The sequence below is a fragment of the Dipodomys ordii genome, unplaced genomic scaffold (assembly GCF_000151885.1).
Source record: "Dipodomys ordii isolate 6190 unplaced genomic scaffold, Dord_2.0 Scaffold133, whole genome shotgun sequence".
Lineage (NCBI taxonomy): Eukaryota > Metazoa > Chordata > Mammalia > Rodentia > Heteromyidae > Dipodomys > Dipodomys ordii.
Genome location: NW_012267349.1, coordinates 2,632,661 through 2,649,343, shown reverse-complemented (window position 1 = coordinate 2,649,343; position 16,683 = coordinate 2,632,661). Strand labels below are relative to the sequence as shown.

General features: G+C 43.7%; 1 protein-coding gene across 4 annotated transcripts in view; it reads right to left on the bottom strand.

Annotated features, from left to right (window-relative positions):
• The window catches only part of Mgat5 (mannosyl (alpha-1,6-)-glycoprotein beta-1,6-N-acetyl-glucosaminyltransferase), a 372,666-nt gene that overhangs the window by 49,621 nt on the left and 306,362 nt on the right, over positions 1–16,683 (bottom strand). For all 4 annotated transcript variants that reach the window (XM_013030834.1, XM_013030833.1, XM_013030831.1 and 1 more), the window contains exon 12: positions 374–523. In XM_013030834.1, coding sequence (XP_012886288.1) covers positions 374–523 — 150 coding nt within the window. The remainder of the gene's footprint in view (positions 1–373; positions 524–16,683) is intronic.

Below are 16,683 nucleotides of genomic sequence, written 5' to 3'. Positions count from 1 at the left end.
TGTGTGTGTGTGTGTGTGTGTGTGTGTGTGTGTGTGTGTGTGTGTGTGTGTGTGTACATGATGTTAGGGATCAAACCTAGGGCCTTGTATCTGCTAGAGCAAGTGCTGTAACCACTGAAATAATGCTTTTATTTTTAATTATACAAATACATTTTGGAGGCAGAATCAGTGAGTAAACTTGGAGAAAACTGTTCAAAACTCATTGTCACCAGTGACAGCTCCTCTACCAAACACTGCCCAAATTATAGGCTAAAGATCTCCTGCACTGATGAAAAGAAAAGCAGCAAAGACTTTGATCTCATCTTTGACATGGATGGAAAGAAACCTGTAAACTCATCCCTGGTGAATGCTTATCAATTTATTGAAAGCTTACCTTGGTTTCTCGGAGAAGAAACTGCAGATCTCGTCCACTGAGGATGCCGTGGTTTTTCACGTAACTTGGAATGTTCTTTGTGCTGGTGCCATAGACAGTGGCATGCACTTCCATGTATGTGTGGATGATGTCCAAGTACATCTTCTTATTCTAAAGAGGGAACACAAGAAGAGAGCATTTGTCTTTCCCTTTCACTCCACCTGCCCAACAACTTGCCTGATAGGACTGAAGCATTTTTTTTGTTGTTGTTGTTGGTTGTGGTGCTTGAACTCTGGGCCGGGGAGCTTTCCCTGAGCTCTTCAGCTCAAGGCAAGCAAGCACTCTACCGCTTAAGCCACAGTGCCACTTCCGGTTTTCTAGTGGTTTATTGAAGATAAGAGTCTAACAGACTTCCTGCTCGGGCTGGCTTTGAACTGTGATCCTCAGATCTCAGCCTCCTGAGTTGCTAGGATTATAGGCATGAGCCACAGACGCCAACCCAGAAGCATTCTTAAGCTCAAGAATTTGTCAATCCAGCGTCTCCAACTTCTTTTAAAAGTAATCTACCTAGATTTTTTTTTTTCCAGTGTAGGGCTTGAATTCTGGGCCTGAGCTCTGTCCCTCAGCTCTTCAGCTCAAGGTTAGTGCTCTACCACTTGAGCCACAGCGCCACTTCTGGTTTTCTGGTGGTTTATTGGAGATAAGAGTTTCACGGCTTTTCCTGCCCGGGCTGGCTTTGAACCACAATCCTCAGATCTCAGCCTCCTGAGTAGCTAGGATTACAGGCATGAGCCACCGGCACCTGGCTTCTAGCTAGATTTTTTTTCCTTTTTTTTGTATATTTTTTATTGTAGAAATACTGTACAGAGGGGTTACAGTTACATGAGCAAGGTAATGAGTGCATTTTTGAAGATCAAAGAGTCACACGGCCACGGTGCCATTTTCTAAGCAGCAGCACATTATACAGCAACATAATACTGCACACCAACAAAGAATTATGGCCAACTCTTTTTTTTATTTTTGGGTCCGGTCGTGGGGCCTGAACTCTGGGCTTGGGCGCTGTCCCTCAGCTCTTCAGCTCAAGGCTAGCACTCTACCACTTGAGCCACAGCGCCACTTCCGTCTTTTTTCTTTTTGCTTATGTGGTGCTGAGGAATCGAACCCAGGGCCTCACGCATGCTAGACAAGCGCTCTACCACTGAGCCACCTTCCCATCCCAATGGCCAACTCTTTTTGAGGTTCCATCCTCATTTTGTAAATTACTAGAGACTCAACACATTGCTTTTGGCTAATTCTCTTTTTGGGAGAGGAAGTCTGAAGAAGGAAGGTCAAGAGAAGACAGTTGGTTAGCCTGGAATATATATCCAGAGATGTTAAACTGTCTCTAAAGAATGCAGGCATCTCTAGTTCTTGCCAGTATTCCTAGTGACGATTAACTCATGTTGTCAGAATGGGATCCTGCTTAGTTCTGATCTTCGGGTGAGGAGAGTTCCCATGCAATGGACTGATGAATGCAGCTGCCGGAGGATGAGAAAATACAGGTAGGCCAAAGTAGAAAATAAAAGTCAAGTGGGAACTTTGATGAGCCCTGAAACTTTCAAGAGTCCTTCTACTTTTCATGAGAAACAAATGCAAATCCCCTTCCTGTATTTGCAGGCCCTGAATCTTGAGGCACTTTTTGAAATAGAAACCACCTGGGAGCGGAAGCAAGCTCACTTTCTCTTCCTCTTCATGTTTCCGTGTGACTAAGTAGTGCAAGCTGAATTTTGTACATTTTTTTTTTTTTGGAGTGAAGTTCTGTAATGTTTCCCAGTTGTATGAAAAAAAGGATAAAGTTTTGTCTCCCATTCCAAGGCTTTTTTTTCAGATTCTTGGGGCAAACCTAATTCTAGCAGGTTCTGTGACTGCAGACATGGGGCGTGGCAGCAGCTGCGACAGTGAAGGGAGGGAGGTCGGCTCTGGGTGTAGTGGGTCACAATCTGCCCTTTGCCATTCCCTACCCTGCTACTAGTACTCAGTTTTGGGAAAATACATCAAAATCATGCGTTAGAATGGTTCATGAGTAAAAAGAAAACAGCAAGTTCAAATCCTCTATTTTCTCAATCAGGAAGATTATGGGTAATCCAGCAAGCCCCTCCCTGTAGCCCAAGGTATAAATAAAATGGAACACGTTTAATTCCATGAGATGCGTGTGTGGCTTGCAAGATGCGGAGGTCAGTACTTCAGAGACATGGACCCTTGGTATGATGACCATAGAAGCCGTTTCTAAGCCATGGCTGTCCTTTTGAAAATTGTGCCATGTTTAGCTTACTTTTATCCAGCGTAAGTCCACTGGAAGAGTTCTAGGATAGGGATCTGTGTTAGATGTGTCTGATTACTCCTGTTCCTCCCCCATAGGCCCTGGAAAACAGGAAGGTGCTCAGTAACCCTGCCCTCTGCTCTGAGGAGGGGCTGACCTGAGGGTCAGCAGGTGAAAGCCCTCCAGATCATATCTTGGGAGATCAAAATCCTGGACATAGAAGGGCTACTAATCCAGAATTGGATGTGGGCATTATGACAAAGGTCATGCAGTGTTGGAGTCTGTACAATTATGGAGCAAGAAATAAGCTGAAGAAATAAGGGAAGAGAAGGGGAAGGTAGGCACACAGGTGGTGATGAGAAGGCCTCAGATTGTGACAGAGACATCACTCCTGTGAATATGACAGAAAGAGAGGCCAAGAGAAAGGAGGACAAAGAAGAGAAGAAAAAAATTAGACAAATAGGAAATTAGGGCCCATATCAACTCTGCTGGCCATCTACCTGGTGCCCATTCCTAAATCCTTAAGGGCTCTTACAACAGCAGGTACCCAAACACTTTCCAGATTCCACCCCACATTTGTATTTGAGTTCCTAGGGACAATCCCACGCCTCCCCAAAGAAGCCTCTCAGGACATCTTGTGGCCATGAAGCAGGAATTGAGAGGGGACAGGCATCTGTTCCAGATGGAAATGGGAACCATTTCCCATGAAATGCCAGCTGCAAACTCAGAAGGATGGACCACAGGCCCCAGACCAGGCCTGTGGGAGCAATAGGCAGAACTGCAAATAGCTCATCTGTTTCTTGCTCCGCTAAAAATCATTTACAAACTAAAGACAAATTGAAGACTAAGATCCCAGACAAAACTCTTGGAAAAGCCATGATACATAGGAAGTCACTCATATGTTGCTGGCAAATCCTGGCAAAGTTTGGAGCTTCTTTCTTCTTTCCTCCTCCTCATTCCTCTTTCTCCTTTCCATCCTCCTCTTCATTCTCCTCCTCCTTTTTTTTTTAATCTGTCTTGGACTTGACCTCAGGGCTTGGGTGCTATCCCTGAGCATTTGTGTTCAAGGTTAGCACTCGACTACTTTGAGCCACAGCCCCTACTTCCAGTTTTCAGGTAGTTAATTAAGTCTCAGGACTTTCCTACCATCTGGCTTCAAACCATGATCCTTAGATCTCAGTCTCCTGAGAAGCTAGGATTATAGACATGAGCCACCAGCACACAGACTGGTTTGGAGCTTCTAAACATATAATCAGGGAGAGGTTAGTCAAGTGGAAAGAAGTCTATGTAAAGGCTAGCAGAGTCTATCAACTTATTACTCTTTAGGCATGGTATATCTGAGAGCAGAAATTATTGTCAGGGAGGATTTATAAAATCACACAAACAAGAAAATCCTAGCAGGTCATCAGAGGGAAAAATGTTTCAAGTATAACTGTGATCTTGGAAGGTAACTCTCCCTAATTTCTCCATCATCGCATGTCAGAGTTCTGTAGTAATCTTGTGAGAGTGACCCATACTTTCTGTTCCACATAAAGGCCCAACCCTAGGTTCTCAAACTCAGCTACCTACACTGCATTTCCACTCAGACTGAAGCTCACCGGAGGCCAAAGGAACCCAAGGAGTTTCTGGTTCCAATCTCCTGCCTCAAGTTTGAGTTAAAACATCCAACTGTCTCCTGAGATTGTCTACCTGGTGTGCTTGTAGCCACTTCCAACTGGACAGGTCCAAAAGATATATCACCTTACCATACCAGCATCTTCCCCTCTGCTCCTGAGCTGAGTGATTTGACATCAACTTTCCTACCAGGTACCTAGACTTTTTGTTCCTGAACCCTTATACCCCAGCACATCAACGTAGTCACAAAGTCCTGCTGATGCTGCCTCTGCCAGGCTGAGTCTGATCTTATCCATCTGCATTATGCTGTAATTAATACAAACAAGATCATTTTAATTTTTTTTGGTGGTACAGTGGTTTGTACTCAGGGTCTCACACTTGTGAAGCAGGTGCTCTACTACTTGACCCATGTTCTCAGCCTCTGTTTTTGCCCAGGCCAGCCTTAGATAGAGATCCTTTACAGCTTCCCATATGGCTGGGATTAAAGGTACGCTCTACTACACCTAGAGCTTATTGAGATGGGGAATCTTTAAAACTCCCTCCTTTTAAGGGAAGCACTGGCCTCAGACTCCTGTTCTTCTAATCTCTGCCTCCTGAGCAGCTTGAATTATGTGTGAGCCTACCAACAGTACCTTAGTACACCTCCTTATGGCTCAAAAACATGATACAATTTCTCCATAATTTCTGGAGGTAAAGAGCAGCATTGAATCATTGCAAAGTAATAATCTGTATGGCTCAATACTTCTTTCACAAACTTCTTTAACTGCGCAAAGCAACAGTATGTAGCAGTATTGTCTATACACGTAGGCATCTGTAGCTGAAGTATAAAAATATATGTGAGGATGAAATTAAATTTCATATATTTGTTAATGAGGATGGGTTGCAGAGGTAGATGGAATGTTAGCAAAATTTGTAACTGATCATTTTCATGTTAAAATATTGTTAAGATACTAACAGTTATAAATACAGGTGGTGTGTGGATGTCTGTTATGATTTGAATGTGTGTCTCAGAAGCTGACCTGTTAGAAATTTCAATGTTGATGGTATTTGGGAGTGGAGAGATTAAGAAATAATTCGGATGAGATGATGACATGAGGATGGGGCCCTTACCACATAACATTAGTGACTATGAGAAGAGAGATCTGCTGTCTCATCATGTGACAACCATTGCAAGGTTAAGATGTGCACCAGGTCTTCTCTGGGCGCTGACCAGAGGCTGGCATCATGCTCTTGGACTTCCCAGCTTCCAGAATCATTAGTCAAACAGACTTTTGTATTTCTTTTTGTAAATTACCCAGCCTCAAATCTTTTTGCACAGCAGAAGGAAATGTACTAAGACCATGCCTTACTTTGTACATTTCTGCATATCTGTCTTATTTCAGAACTAAAATCATGCAATCACGAGTGAATAAATAAATGCCAGTCTGCCCAAGATTCCGAAACTTGTATCATTGCCACCATGGTGGAAAGCTTGGTTCTTGCCACCAAGGGTTCAAAGAATCCTTTCTCTCTTCAGTGAACACTCAACTTTGTGTTTAGGAAAAGGAGACTGGGGTGCAGTGGCCCATGCCAGCAATCCTAACTACTTGGAATGCTATGATCTGAAAGATCACAGTTTAAAGGTATCTCATGAATAAAGTTTGTAATATTCAATTTCAACCAATAAAACTGCATGTGGTGACATGTGTCTATCATTGCAGCTAATGGAGAAGTCTAGGAAGATACTGGTCTAAGCCTGCCTGGGGATAAATGTGAGATCTCATCTGGAAAATAGCTACAGTAAAAGGAGCTGGAGGTGAGACTCAAGTGGTAGAGTCCTTGCCTGGCAGATGCTAGTACTGTAAAAATAAAAAATAGAAAGGAATGAAAAGAAAAACAGGCCTTCAATGAACAATATCCTTTGCCTGCCTTTCCTTCTCTTTTGGGAGGGCACAAAGCAGGGAGCGGTAAAAAGGGGTAGGAGGGCATTTTCCAGCATATCACCTCTCCCTTCTGCATCCTGGTCATCCAGGCCTAGGGTAGAGGTGATATCATAGACCTGGGAGTCCCATGGATCTAACAACTATATCAGGGTCACTTCCTAGCAAGCTCTCCTTCTTTGACTTGAGGCCAAAGTCAAAGAAAATGATCTCCTCCCAAAGTCCGGTCAGCCACTTATTTCTAGAGACACAGTCCAGGACTTGCACTGATCACCACACCACAGCATGTTACCATGGGAAAGGACTCAGTGAGGTCCTAGGCCAGCAGCTGGCAGCCCCCTAATGCTTTCCATCTCCAGTTCAATTTAAATTCCTATTAACAACAACAAATGTAGCTGATTAAAATTTAAATCTACCTAACCCAATCTAGGGGAGAGGAGATGCAAATGAAAAGGGGAATGCACACCAGTCAACGAGCATTGCTGTCAGTGTGTCTCTGGCGGTATAATTATGGCCGTAGCTGGAGGCAGGGATAGTAGCAGAACTGGTAGGAAGCTATATAGAGCTTGGATGGAAAGCATTAAGAAAATTCAGTCTCAGCAACCCTGTGTGAGGAGGAGGCCGAATATAGAATGGGAGAATCAAAGGTTCTGGTCAACTTCTCTTGTCTGGAGAATGGGGCCAAAGGAAAGTACTTGGGTTTTGCACTGGAGTGGATACTATGTACTTTTCTCCCCAGTAACTCCCTAGCTCCCAGGCAGGCAGGCAGACACAGACAGACAGACAGACAGGCGCATGCATACACACACACACACACACACACACACACACACACACACACACACACACACAGACTTGCTTCTGGATACTAGCTCCTTTTATCCATAGGACACCACTGGACTTGCTACTTTTTAAAAACAATTCTATAACCCTGTTCACCATTGGTTCATTCACAGGCAAAGACTTGGTGAGTCCCAGTGAGTGGGAATCCTCCTGGAATGCTGGATAGGGGTGGATAAAGTCAACCCTCTCCAGAACAACACAACTGAGCTGCTCCAGCTGAAATAGAGCTGTACAAGCAGGGTCCAGGCAGAGAAAAATGGAGTTGTAGCACATGGAGTCAAGGCCAAGTGAGAGGCTCTTGCTCCGCTGTTCCAGTGATGTCTGAGCTCAGGCACATCCTTGTCCTCTCCCTGTGTTTGAAGAGTTAGCCCTCCCCTTCACTGCCCTGGCTAGTAAAGTCAGGCATCTTGTTATATACAGTAAGAAGTGTAGGCAGGTACTGCTGGTTCATGCCTGTAATCCTAGCTGCTCAGGAGGCTGAGATCTGAGGATCATGACTCAGAGCAAGCCTGAGCAGAAAAGTCCACGAGACTCTTCTCTCAATTAGCCAGCAAGGAAAATAAAACACCAACAACCTATGAAAACAAGTACAAAAACAGAAACACAGAAGTAGGGTTGTGGCTTAAGTGGTAGAGCACTAGCTATAAGTGGAAAAGCCAAGTAAGAGATTTAGGTCCTGAATTCAAGCCTCAATATTTCATGAGCATGCATGTATACATGTTACACACATGTACACACACATACATAGTGTCCTGACCAGTACACTGTGGACACAAGCTGTATAGAATTTTTCATCATTTTCTAAAGGAGTAGCATTTACCTTTTCTTCACAAAAAAGAAACTGGTCCATTGCATAGCTTTTTTTTTTTTTTTAACAAATCTAGAGGTCCCATGTACATTATCAGTAGAAAACATTGTAGTTCAAAAATGCATTTGATACATCAATAAATCCACTGTCAACTGAAAAAAAAACTGTAATTCAGGCTATACGTTTGGGACCATGTACACCGAACAATGAATTGTATTTGATTCTTTAAGAAACGTAAGCCCATACAGTACACCTGAAACCAAACTAGCCATGAAAGTCCCTTTGCTGTCGCTGGGGCATCACCCCTCCTAACAGCTGTGTGAGCCTTGTCAGCTAGTGAAGATGACCCAGTGGGAATCCAGCTTGGGGAAGAGCTAGATGCTTTTGGAAAGGTAACCCTCTCCAGGGGAACAGAATCAGCTGCAAACCAGGCTAAATGAGGAAAGTTAAGACTCATCGATTGAACTCAATGGTGGTTTTGTAAGCCTTTCTCAGGACTCTCCTCCATTCCTCCTGGCATCCCTCCATCATAACCTCTGAGTGAAGTTCCTTGTCTAAATGGTGACACACACACACACCTTGTAAGCCTTCTCCAATTCCCCTGGAGTTTCAGGCAGTGTGTAAGCCTGAGCTACACTATAGAATGCCCCTTTCCTGAACAGCATCCCAGAACTATTGGGAATTGGGCCAATGGGACAGTGAGACGGAAAGGGAGGGGGGACTTGGACAGGGGTGAGGAAGGAAAAAAGAAATAAACCTATTATTTTACATATTCCAGAGTAAGGCAGAGCTCAGCTCCTGCTTGTGAACTATCCAGGGTCCCCTGTGCTGCTCGGTCAGTGTAACTCCTAGTAGTGATCAGTGCAGTCTCACATTCCATCATGCCCATTGCTCCAATAAGTCCGGTAGTCCTCCTTCCTCCAGGGGGGACAGTTCTAAGCCACCCTTCCCCTTAGTAGATGCCTGAAACCCTTCACAGTGCCATTAAAAAAAGTTATACACATATATGTCTGAATACTTTTAAACTCTTAAGTTAGGCACACTAAAAATAAAAAGGATAGTGATAAAATATTTAAGTGAAGTAAGCCAGGCCCAAAGAAACATAGGTCTTATGGTTTCTCTTATTTGCAATAACTAGTATATGTCTGAGACAAGCAGAAAAGTTCAGATAAGGTGATGTTAAGCTAAGTGAACCCCAAGATAGGGACACAAGTGGTTTTTTTCTTTCTTGCTATGGTTTCTAATATATTAATAAGGTACCATATGATTGTTTTTTTTTCTTTGAATGTCCCTCCCCCATGGTATAACCCTTGTTTTCACTGAATTTGGTGTTGGTATAATTTGGGGAGGGGAAGGGAAAAAACAAATTGTTTAAATACATGTTGACCCATTGCAACAATGAGACATACAAGATGCTATGTGGAAAAATTAAATTTACAATTTAAACAGGTGGAGGGGATTGTAGTTGAGGAGGTGGGAGGGAAGGGATGGTAGGGGAAAACAAAGGAGGAGGCAACAATACTTTGTTCATGCAACTGTAAACCCTCTGTACAGTATTTTCACAATAAAAAACTTATTTTTAAAAAGAAAAAAATATTTTTAATGACATTTGCTTAGAATCTGTAAATCATTGATTTCTAGAATCTTCCATTTGGTATTTTGGAACCATGGTGGACCACAGACAACTAACACTATGACCAGACAGCAGGAATACAGAGAAGAGGGTAGAGACTGCTGTACACGAATCTGCCTCAGGCCTGGCTTTCTGCGCTCAGGCTCCCACTCACTCAGTTCATCCCCTCCTCATTACCATTAGTTTTCCAAATTACAGTTTTTCCTCCTCTATGGAAAATGATGGAACTGAGAGACCTTCTCACAGCTCTGTTCACAAATCCCTGTATGATCTGCACTTCCTTTCTGCAAGCTCTCAGTGTTACTCCCATTCCTCTCTGGTGCTCCTGAAAACACCTGCAGCTATTACCCTTTCTCACAATCCCCTATTGTCCTCCCTCCTGTTCTACTGGATGGGCTCCTCCCTCCTCCTCCCCTACCCTGGGCAGCCTGGCTTTCCTGGCTTCATCCAGGTGGTGCTGGTTGTTTCAGGAGCCTCTTCCTGGGCCTCTTGGGCAGCACTGTCTGAGTGTTCCCACCTAGTGGGGTAGGTGAGCTTCTCAAGGGCAGGCCATGAGGCTCAGCAGGAACCTGGCACTAAGCAGATGCCCAACCACTGCATCCTGGCTGGGTAAGAGGATAGAGAAGACATAAGCCATACCTTCTAGGATCATCGGAAAAGCAGTCCTAGGCATTGCCCAGCTGTTTCAGACACCTGCCAGGGATCTGCCCATCTACCCACCCAGAGTGAGGAGCAAAGTTGTTCCACTTGCTCCTAGCAAGTGATTAGATGGCCTATTTTAACTCAAACTAAAATAGAAGGAGAGGGGCAAACCTTAGGTAATATAGTTGATTCATCTTGCTTTTAAACATAACTACAAAAATAAGGCTTTTTGTCAGATAAAAGGGAAGAAGGGCGTTTGAGAGACAAAAGAAAACAACCTCACCTGCCTGTTCCAGAAGGCCAAATTTAAGAAGGAAAATGTATTTTATTCCAAGATTAGAGGTAAGCTCTAAAATGCAAATCTCTGTGCATTTCGGCAGTGAAGCAGAAGTAATTTACATTCAGAATAATTTAGTCTGTGCAGTCTTTGACTCATATATCTGAGGTAACTGTGCAATGGCCAAGTATGTGTGTATTATAGAGAGGATTACATGTGTCTTACTCAAGCCTCAGTAGGACTTTAGAAGACCCTCAGAAGTTAAGAATCTACCAATTGTCCATCTCTGTCCAGCCCTTCTCCCTCACTTCTACCCCCTTACTTCTTTACAAGAAAACTGATCATCATTAGGGGAACTAACAAAGGGGACTTTACTCCCTCATTTATGGCTGATCTGTGGTCCACTTATGGTTAAAGAACAATCAAAAGAAGGGAATCTGTATCTTCTGATATCAACTTAAACATCCCTAAATGGAAACATCTGTAATCTTGCTGCATTTCAGGTTTTAAGACGAGCGATGTTCTTCGTGGCCATAAAGGAAATCCAAATCAAAACAAGTCTCTGTCACCCTAGTTACACTGGCCAACATTATGACTTCAAACAACAACAAATACTGAAGGACATGTGGGAAAAATGTAAATGAGTACAACCATTCTGGACAGCAGTCTGGAAATGCCTCAAAAAACTAAACGTAGATCTTCCCTATGACCCAGCCATATCAAGGTATCTACCTAGAACTTCACAAGCCAGGGTACTCTGAAGACACTTGCAATCCATGTTCACTGCTGCCCATTCACAGTAGCCAAGTTATGGAAACAGCCCAGATGGCCTACAATAGATGAGCTGATGCAAAAAAAAAATGTGGCATCTATACACAGTAGAATTTTTCACAGCCATCAGAATGAACAATATTATGTCATTTGCAGGGAAATGGATAGATTTAGAACAAACCATGTTAAGTGAGGAGAGCCAAGCTCAGAGAAACAAACAGCTCATGTTTTCTCTCATATGTGGAAGCTAGATATAAAATATACTGAGACATGATAAATTATATATGACTCTAGGCATTCAAACACAGTGAGACCCCAGGAGAATACTCTTAGGGAAGAAACACAAAGGCATGCAAAGCTCATGTGCCTCTGATCATATAAATTTATATGAAATTCATTTATTGAAATGAACTCCAGGAAATGGGAACAATGGATTTTTCTTTGTTGTTTTTATTTTCTTTTCCTTTTGTATCGTTTGTTCATCTGTCTGTCTTTGAGAGAGTAAAGGGGGACACAGAAATGGAGGGACAAAGGGTGAACAAATGTAGCAATGGTACTCCCAGACACTATGCAGAAAATTAACTACACAACTTGTGGGTCAGTACAAGAGGGAAAAACTGGAAGACAATGAAAGATGGGATGATGTTCAAAATGAAATGTACTCATGACTTAACTTATGAAACTGTAACCCCTCTGTATATCATCTTTATTTTTTATTTTTATTTATTTTTTGGTCATGGGGCTTGAACTCTGGGCCCGGGCACTAACCATGAGCTCTTCAGTTCAAGGCAAGTGCTCTACCACTTGAGCCACAGTACCACTTCCAGTTTTCTGGTGGTTAATTGGAGATAAGAGTCTCACAGGCTTTCCTGCCTGGGCTGGATCTGAACCGAGATTCTCAGATCTCAGCCTCCTGGGTAGCTAGGATTACAGGCATGAGCCACCAGTGCTTGGCTCATCACCTTTACAATAAAAATAAAAAGATCAAAATCTAAATAAAAAAGACTATGGATGTTCAGCCAGTATAAGACGCTGCAAATACTGTACACACTAACAAAAGAAAAATCCTCCTAAATGTAAAACACTTTTGGTCCCAAGCATTTGAGAGTAATACTCCACCTGCACTTGTTTCCAAACTTCTCCTTGACCCACCCTCAGCTGTGTAAGTTATAGATCATTTAGGGCAAAGGCCCAGCAGCTGTCTGTAGGACTGAATTAGATATGCTTATGAGTGGCTCTAGAATCTATCTCTACTATGACTGCACGAGAAGTTTGGCCTGTGGTTTAAAGGGGAAATCGGTAAATTTCTCAGTCTGATAGGTGATATAGAAAGAGCCATCATCCTGTATTTGCAACTTGATGGCAAATTTTTCATCTATAAATTGAGGATCGCACCACTTCACACTTTTATTACACACCTACTGTATTTGCAGCATTGAGCAAGAACTGGGAATTACGAAGTACATTAAGGTGTTTAAAATGTAACCATCTTTTAAAAAAAATACGGTGCCAATCCTGCCCCACACTCATAAAATGGGACTGCTAGAATCACAAGTGCTTAGATGGCTAAAACCTTCCCTTGGTGCTCAGCTTGAACCAATGCCCTCGCCCCCTACTGATGTCTTTTCTGAGCTGCTAGTTAGTATGCTGCTCCATCTTGCAGCCCTGTTGTTTTTCAGGGCTCTCCGTCTTAGCACTAGCACTTTCTGCCATTTAACAAATGCTTCTTAAAGGACCCTGGGGAACTGCCAGCCAGTTTGTGAAAACAAGAAACCCTTTGACATGACCTCTTTTCTGCTTTGAGGAGGGCAGGGGGTCTTCAAATTGTCAAGCTGATTTCTCTTTTCCCCAATGCAAATGCAGGCACTTATGGATAATGATGTCCCTAAATCTAGTCTGATTGACAGAATTCTAAAGCGACAAAGCCCAATAGCTACTCTACTGTGCTCAGAAAAGAGGCTGGAAAGCTGAACACAGACCCTAGCCCAAATGGGTTAAGAGGCTCCTCCATGAGCTTCCTATTCTCAGTGTTAGACATTAGATTCACAACACGAACAAAGAGAAAGCTGTCACAAAGGAGGGAAGAAGAGGCTAGCCTGGAAAACGGAAAGCTTTGTTTGGCTTAGAATCTCCCCCAAAACTCAATGAATAGTGGAGGGCATAAACTTGATTGAGTCTTCTTTCTTGAAACCAAGCAGGAGATGGATACCCTGGTGGGTGTTGGCCAGCAACTGGCCACCAGGATTGCTTCACAACAAAGAAGAACTGGCTCCCCTACAAAGGACCTGTGGCATCTTCAAGGACTTTCAGACTGCTGGGGCTAGGTACGGCCTTAGTCACGAGTACAAGGTCACATTGGCAGTGTGTGTAATAGGCAAGACACACCTTTGCCTGACCATAAGGCCAGAAGCCAAACAAGAAGGGCCATGTGCCCCCCACATGAGCAACCAGCCCTTACCTTCTGAGGCAGGGCATAAAAGGCATGTGGATAGCCAGCCTGTACTCACCCCTGAGAGAGCAGGGGGAGAATGCTGGAGATGGGTCTGGTATTTGCCCTGAGGGAGGATCTTACATCAGAACCAACCTCTAGAATGGCCAGTGCTGCCAGGAGGATTAGACAGGCTTCTGTTGTGATAAGAGGGGGCTGTATAAAGGGACTTGGGTCCTACTGGATAGGGCTTTGTAGGGGCCACAGGGACAGTGAGCAGCTGCACATCAGGAGCTGAGAGGGAATCAGATAAAGATGAGAAACAAAGTTAGTACATGAGTGATGCAAGGTAGGGTTGGGAAGGGACAGACAGCAGAGACTCATAATCCAGCCAGAACACAGAGCATCAGACATCTGCAGAGCCCAGGTGGTGGCAGCTGTATGGGGCAAGTGTCTTCCCAAAAGTACTGTTTGCTTCTCTCTTCTCTCACTTGGCCCCAGTGGGAACTCACAGCGTTCTGGTTTGTGGGACAGGAAGATGGTGGGCAAGGTGAGGAAGTATCCTGCAGTCTGGGGAAGCCAAAAAGATGACCTCATGCCCTGAGCCCGCTCAGACTCCAAAGCTTGGCAGCAGAGAGAGAAAAGCTGAACTTGAAGTGGTGTTCAGAGTTTCCATGATTAAAATAAAGTGAACACTTTTACTGCACTGGGATTGTTTTTGGAACTACAAGTTAACAGAAGGGTATTTTTACTGCTTAAGAAGCACAGTGCCTGCCCAAAATTGTATCCAAGGGGCAGGGAAAAACAGCTCCACCAACTGAAAAGATCAGCTAGTTGGTTTTTCTGGTGGCCTTTTAGCTTATTTATACAGAGTGCCTTTAGTTGGGACTTGGATAATCATTTTATATGTCAACTTGTACACGTCTATGCATAGGTGCTTTAGAAAAACAAAGCATACCATGTAACCTCATGGATATTAATTTATTAACTTAGGACAAACCTAGCTATTTTAAAAATCAAACCCCGTGCTGGGTGCCGGCAGCTCTCACACCTGGAATCCTAGCTGCTAAGGGGGCTGAGAACTGAGGATCGTGGTTCAAATCTAATACAGGCAGGAAAAGTCCACAAGACTCTTATCTCCAATTAACTACCACCAGGAGTGGATGTGTGGCTCAAGTGGTAGAGAGCTAGCATTGAGCAAAAAAGCACCCAGACCCTGAGTTCAAGCCCTGAGTTCAAGTACTGGCACAAAAAACAAAACAAAACAAAACAACACAGTCTGTTAAAAACACCAGTCAGGGGAGTACCAGTTGGTGTGGAATGACTGAAGACCAGAAGCTGATGTGTCCCCCAAGCACACAAGCCGCTACATTCCACAGGAGATGCAGGGAAGTGGCCACTTCCTGTCACACCACCGGGTGTGGTAATGACCGGGAGTGAGTGATTCCACCTTTGCCACTAGGACTTGATCAGTATCAGAGAGAGCAGCCACTCTAGGGATTGCACATGGCCCTTGCCAGATAGAGGATAGTGAGAGGAGTTGGAGTCAAAACAAAAGGCAAGTGTGATCTCTTGCTTTGTTGAGGCCCGGGGGGGTGGGGGTGGGGGTGGTAAGAAATTTCCCTTAGAAACCTCACTGCACCCTTGGTAGTTGTCAGACAGTCTTAAATGCCTTCTGGGTACTGGGCAGAAAGCTCCTTCCCCAGTGTTACAGAGTGGAGTGACACTCTCGCAGTGATGATCTAACCTGTCTTCAGTCAGTTTGGTGTAACAGGCTGGACAAAGCTATTTCTGGTGTTGCCTGAGCAGCTGGAGACTTGGTATAAGTGACCTCTCCCAGAGCCATCTGGATAAACCCAGGCTACCTACTTTATCTTGAACCAGCAAGGCTGTGACTTTTCATACATGATGTGAGCCTGCCTTGGGGCTCACCCATCAGGCTGCTGGACAAGGGGCCTTCATGGCTGCTGACAGCATCCAAGCCTCCTGTACCACCAGCTCCCATCTCGATGAATACCTTCACAACCGCACTCTCTACACAACTGCCTCCCACTCACGAGGACCAAGCACCTGCAGCTGGGGACAAAAGCAAATCCCTCATCTCAAGATATATAACAGGCTGTTACAAAGCACTTTTGAGACCCCACCCCCCTGCCCACTACCCCAATGCAGCCTCGTGTCCACCTGACAAACTTCAGCATATCTCAAGCATCTGGCGATCAGGGGTAATTTTAAACACTTCCCTCTTCAGAACAAAAGGTCTATTCAGGACTAGCCATAGTCTGAAATAAATGGTCTGAAAAAAATCTGACTATCTTCTACTCTGATCTTGCATCTACTACTATATGTACAATGGAGATTAATACTTCTAAATCCTTTTACTTTATTTCTTTGTAAAAAAGGGGGGCAAGAACACTTGTCTATGTTGATTTCTCTCAGTGAAAGTACCAAAGTATTACATTTTCTGTTTTTGGTGTTAATTTATAGTGACATCATCGAATAATACCCTTCCTATAGCCATTCTAAAGGGCAACACTGACAGTTCTGTCAGCCTGTCTTTACTCAAAGTTTATCAGGCTTGTTTTTTTATTCCAAAAAAAAATTTTTTTTTAAATCAAACGAAGCAAGATGATACACAAATAACTCACAAAATGACTGGCAGAATACACATCAAGCCTGTTTATTTCTGCCTGCCAGGATGAAAAGTAATTGCCTTCTTGCAATTTCCAACTTTTCCACATGTAATTATCTTACAACCAGGGGGGAAAAGATAGCATCTGTCTCCAAAATCACATTTGGCAGCCCCAGAGAGCATGCTTCACATGTAGGGATTACGTAGAATTCCAGGAGGAAAGATCAATGAGAAGGCCTCGTTTTACTGTGAAACCAGGAAGAGAAAATATGTGAGCCAAGGCTGCTTTTTGTAGGACTCTGTGTGTGTGTGTGTGTGTGTGTGTGTGTGTGTGTGTGTGTGTGTATGTGTGTATAAGTATGAGGGCTTCAAAATCAGGGCTTTGTTCTTATTAGGCAAGCACTCTGCCAACTAAGCCATGCCTGAGCCCTTTTTGCTTCACATTTTCTTTTTTTCTTTTGGGTG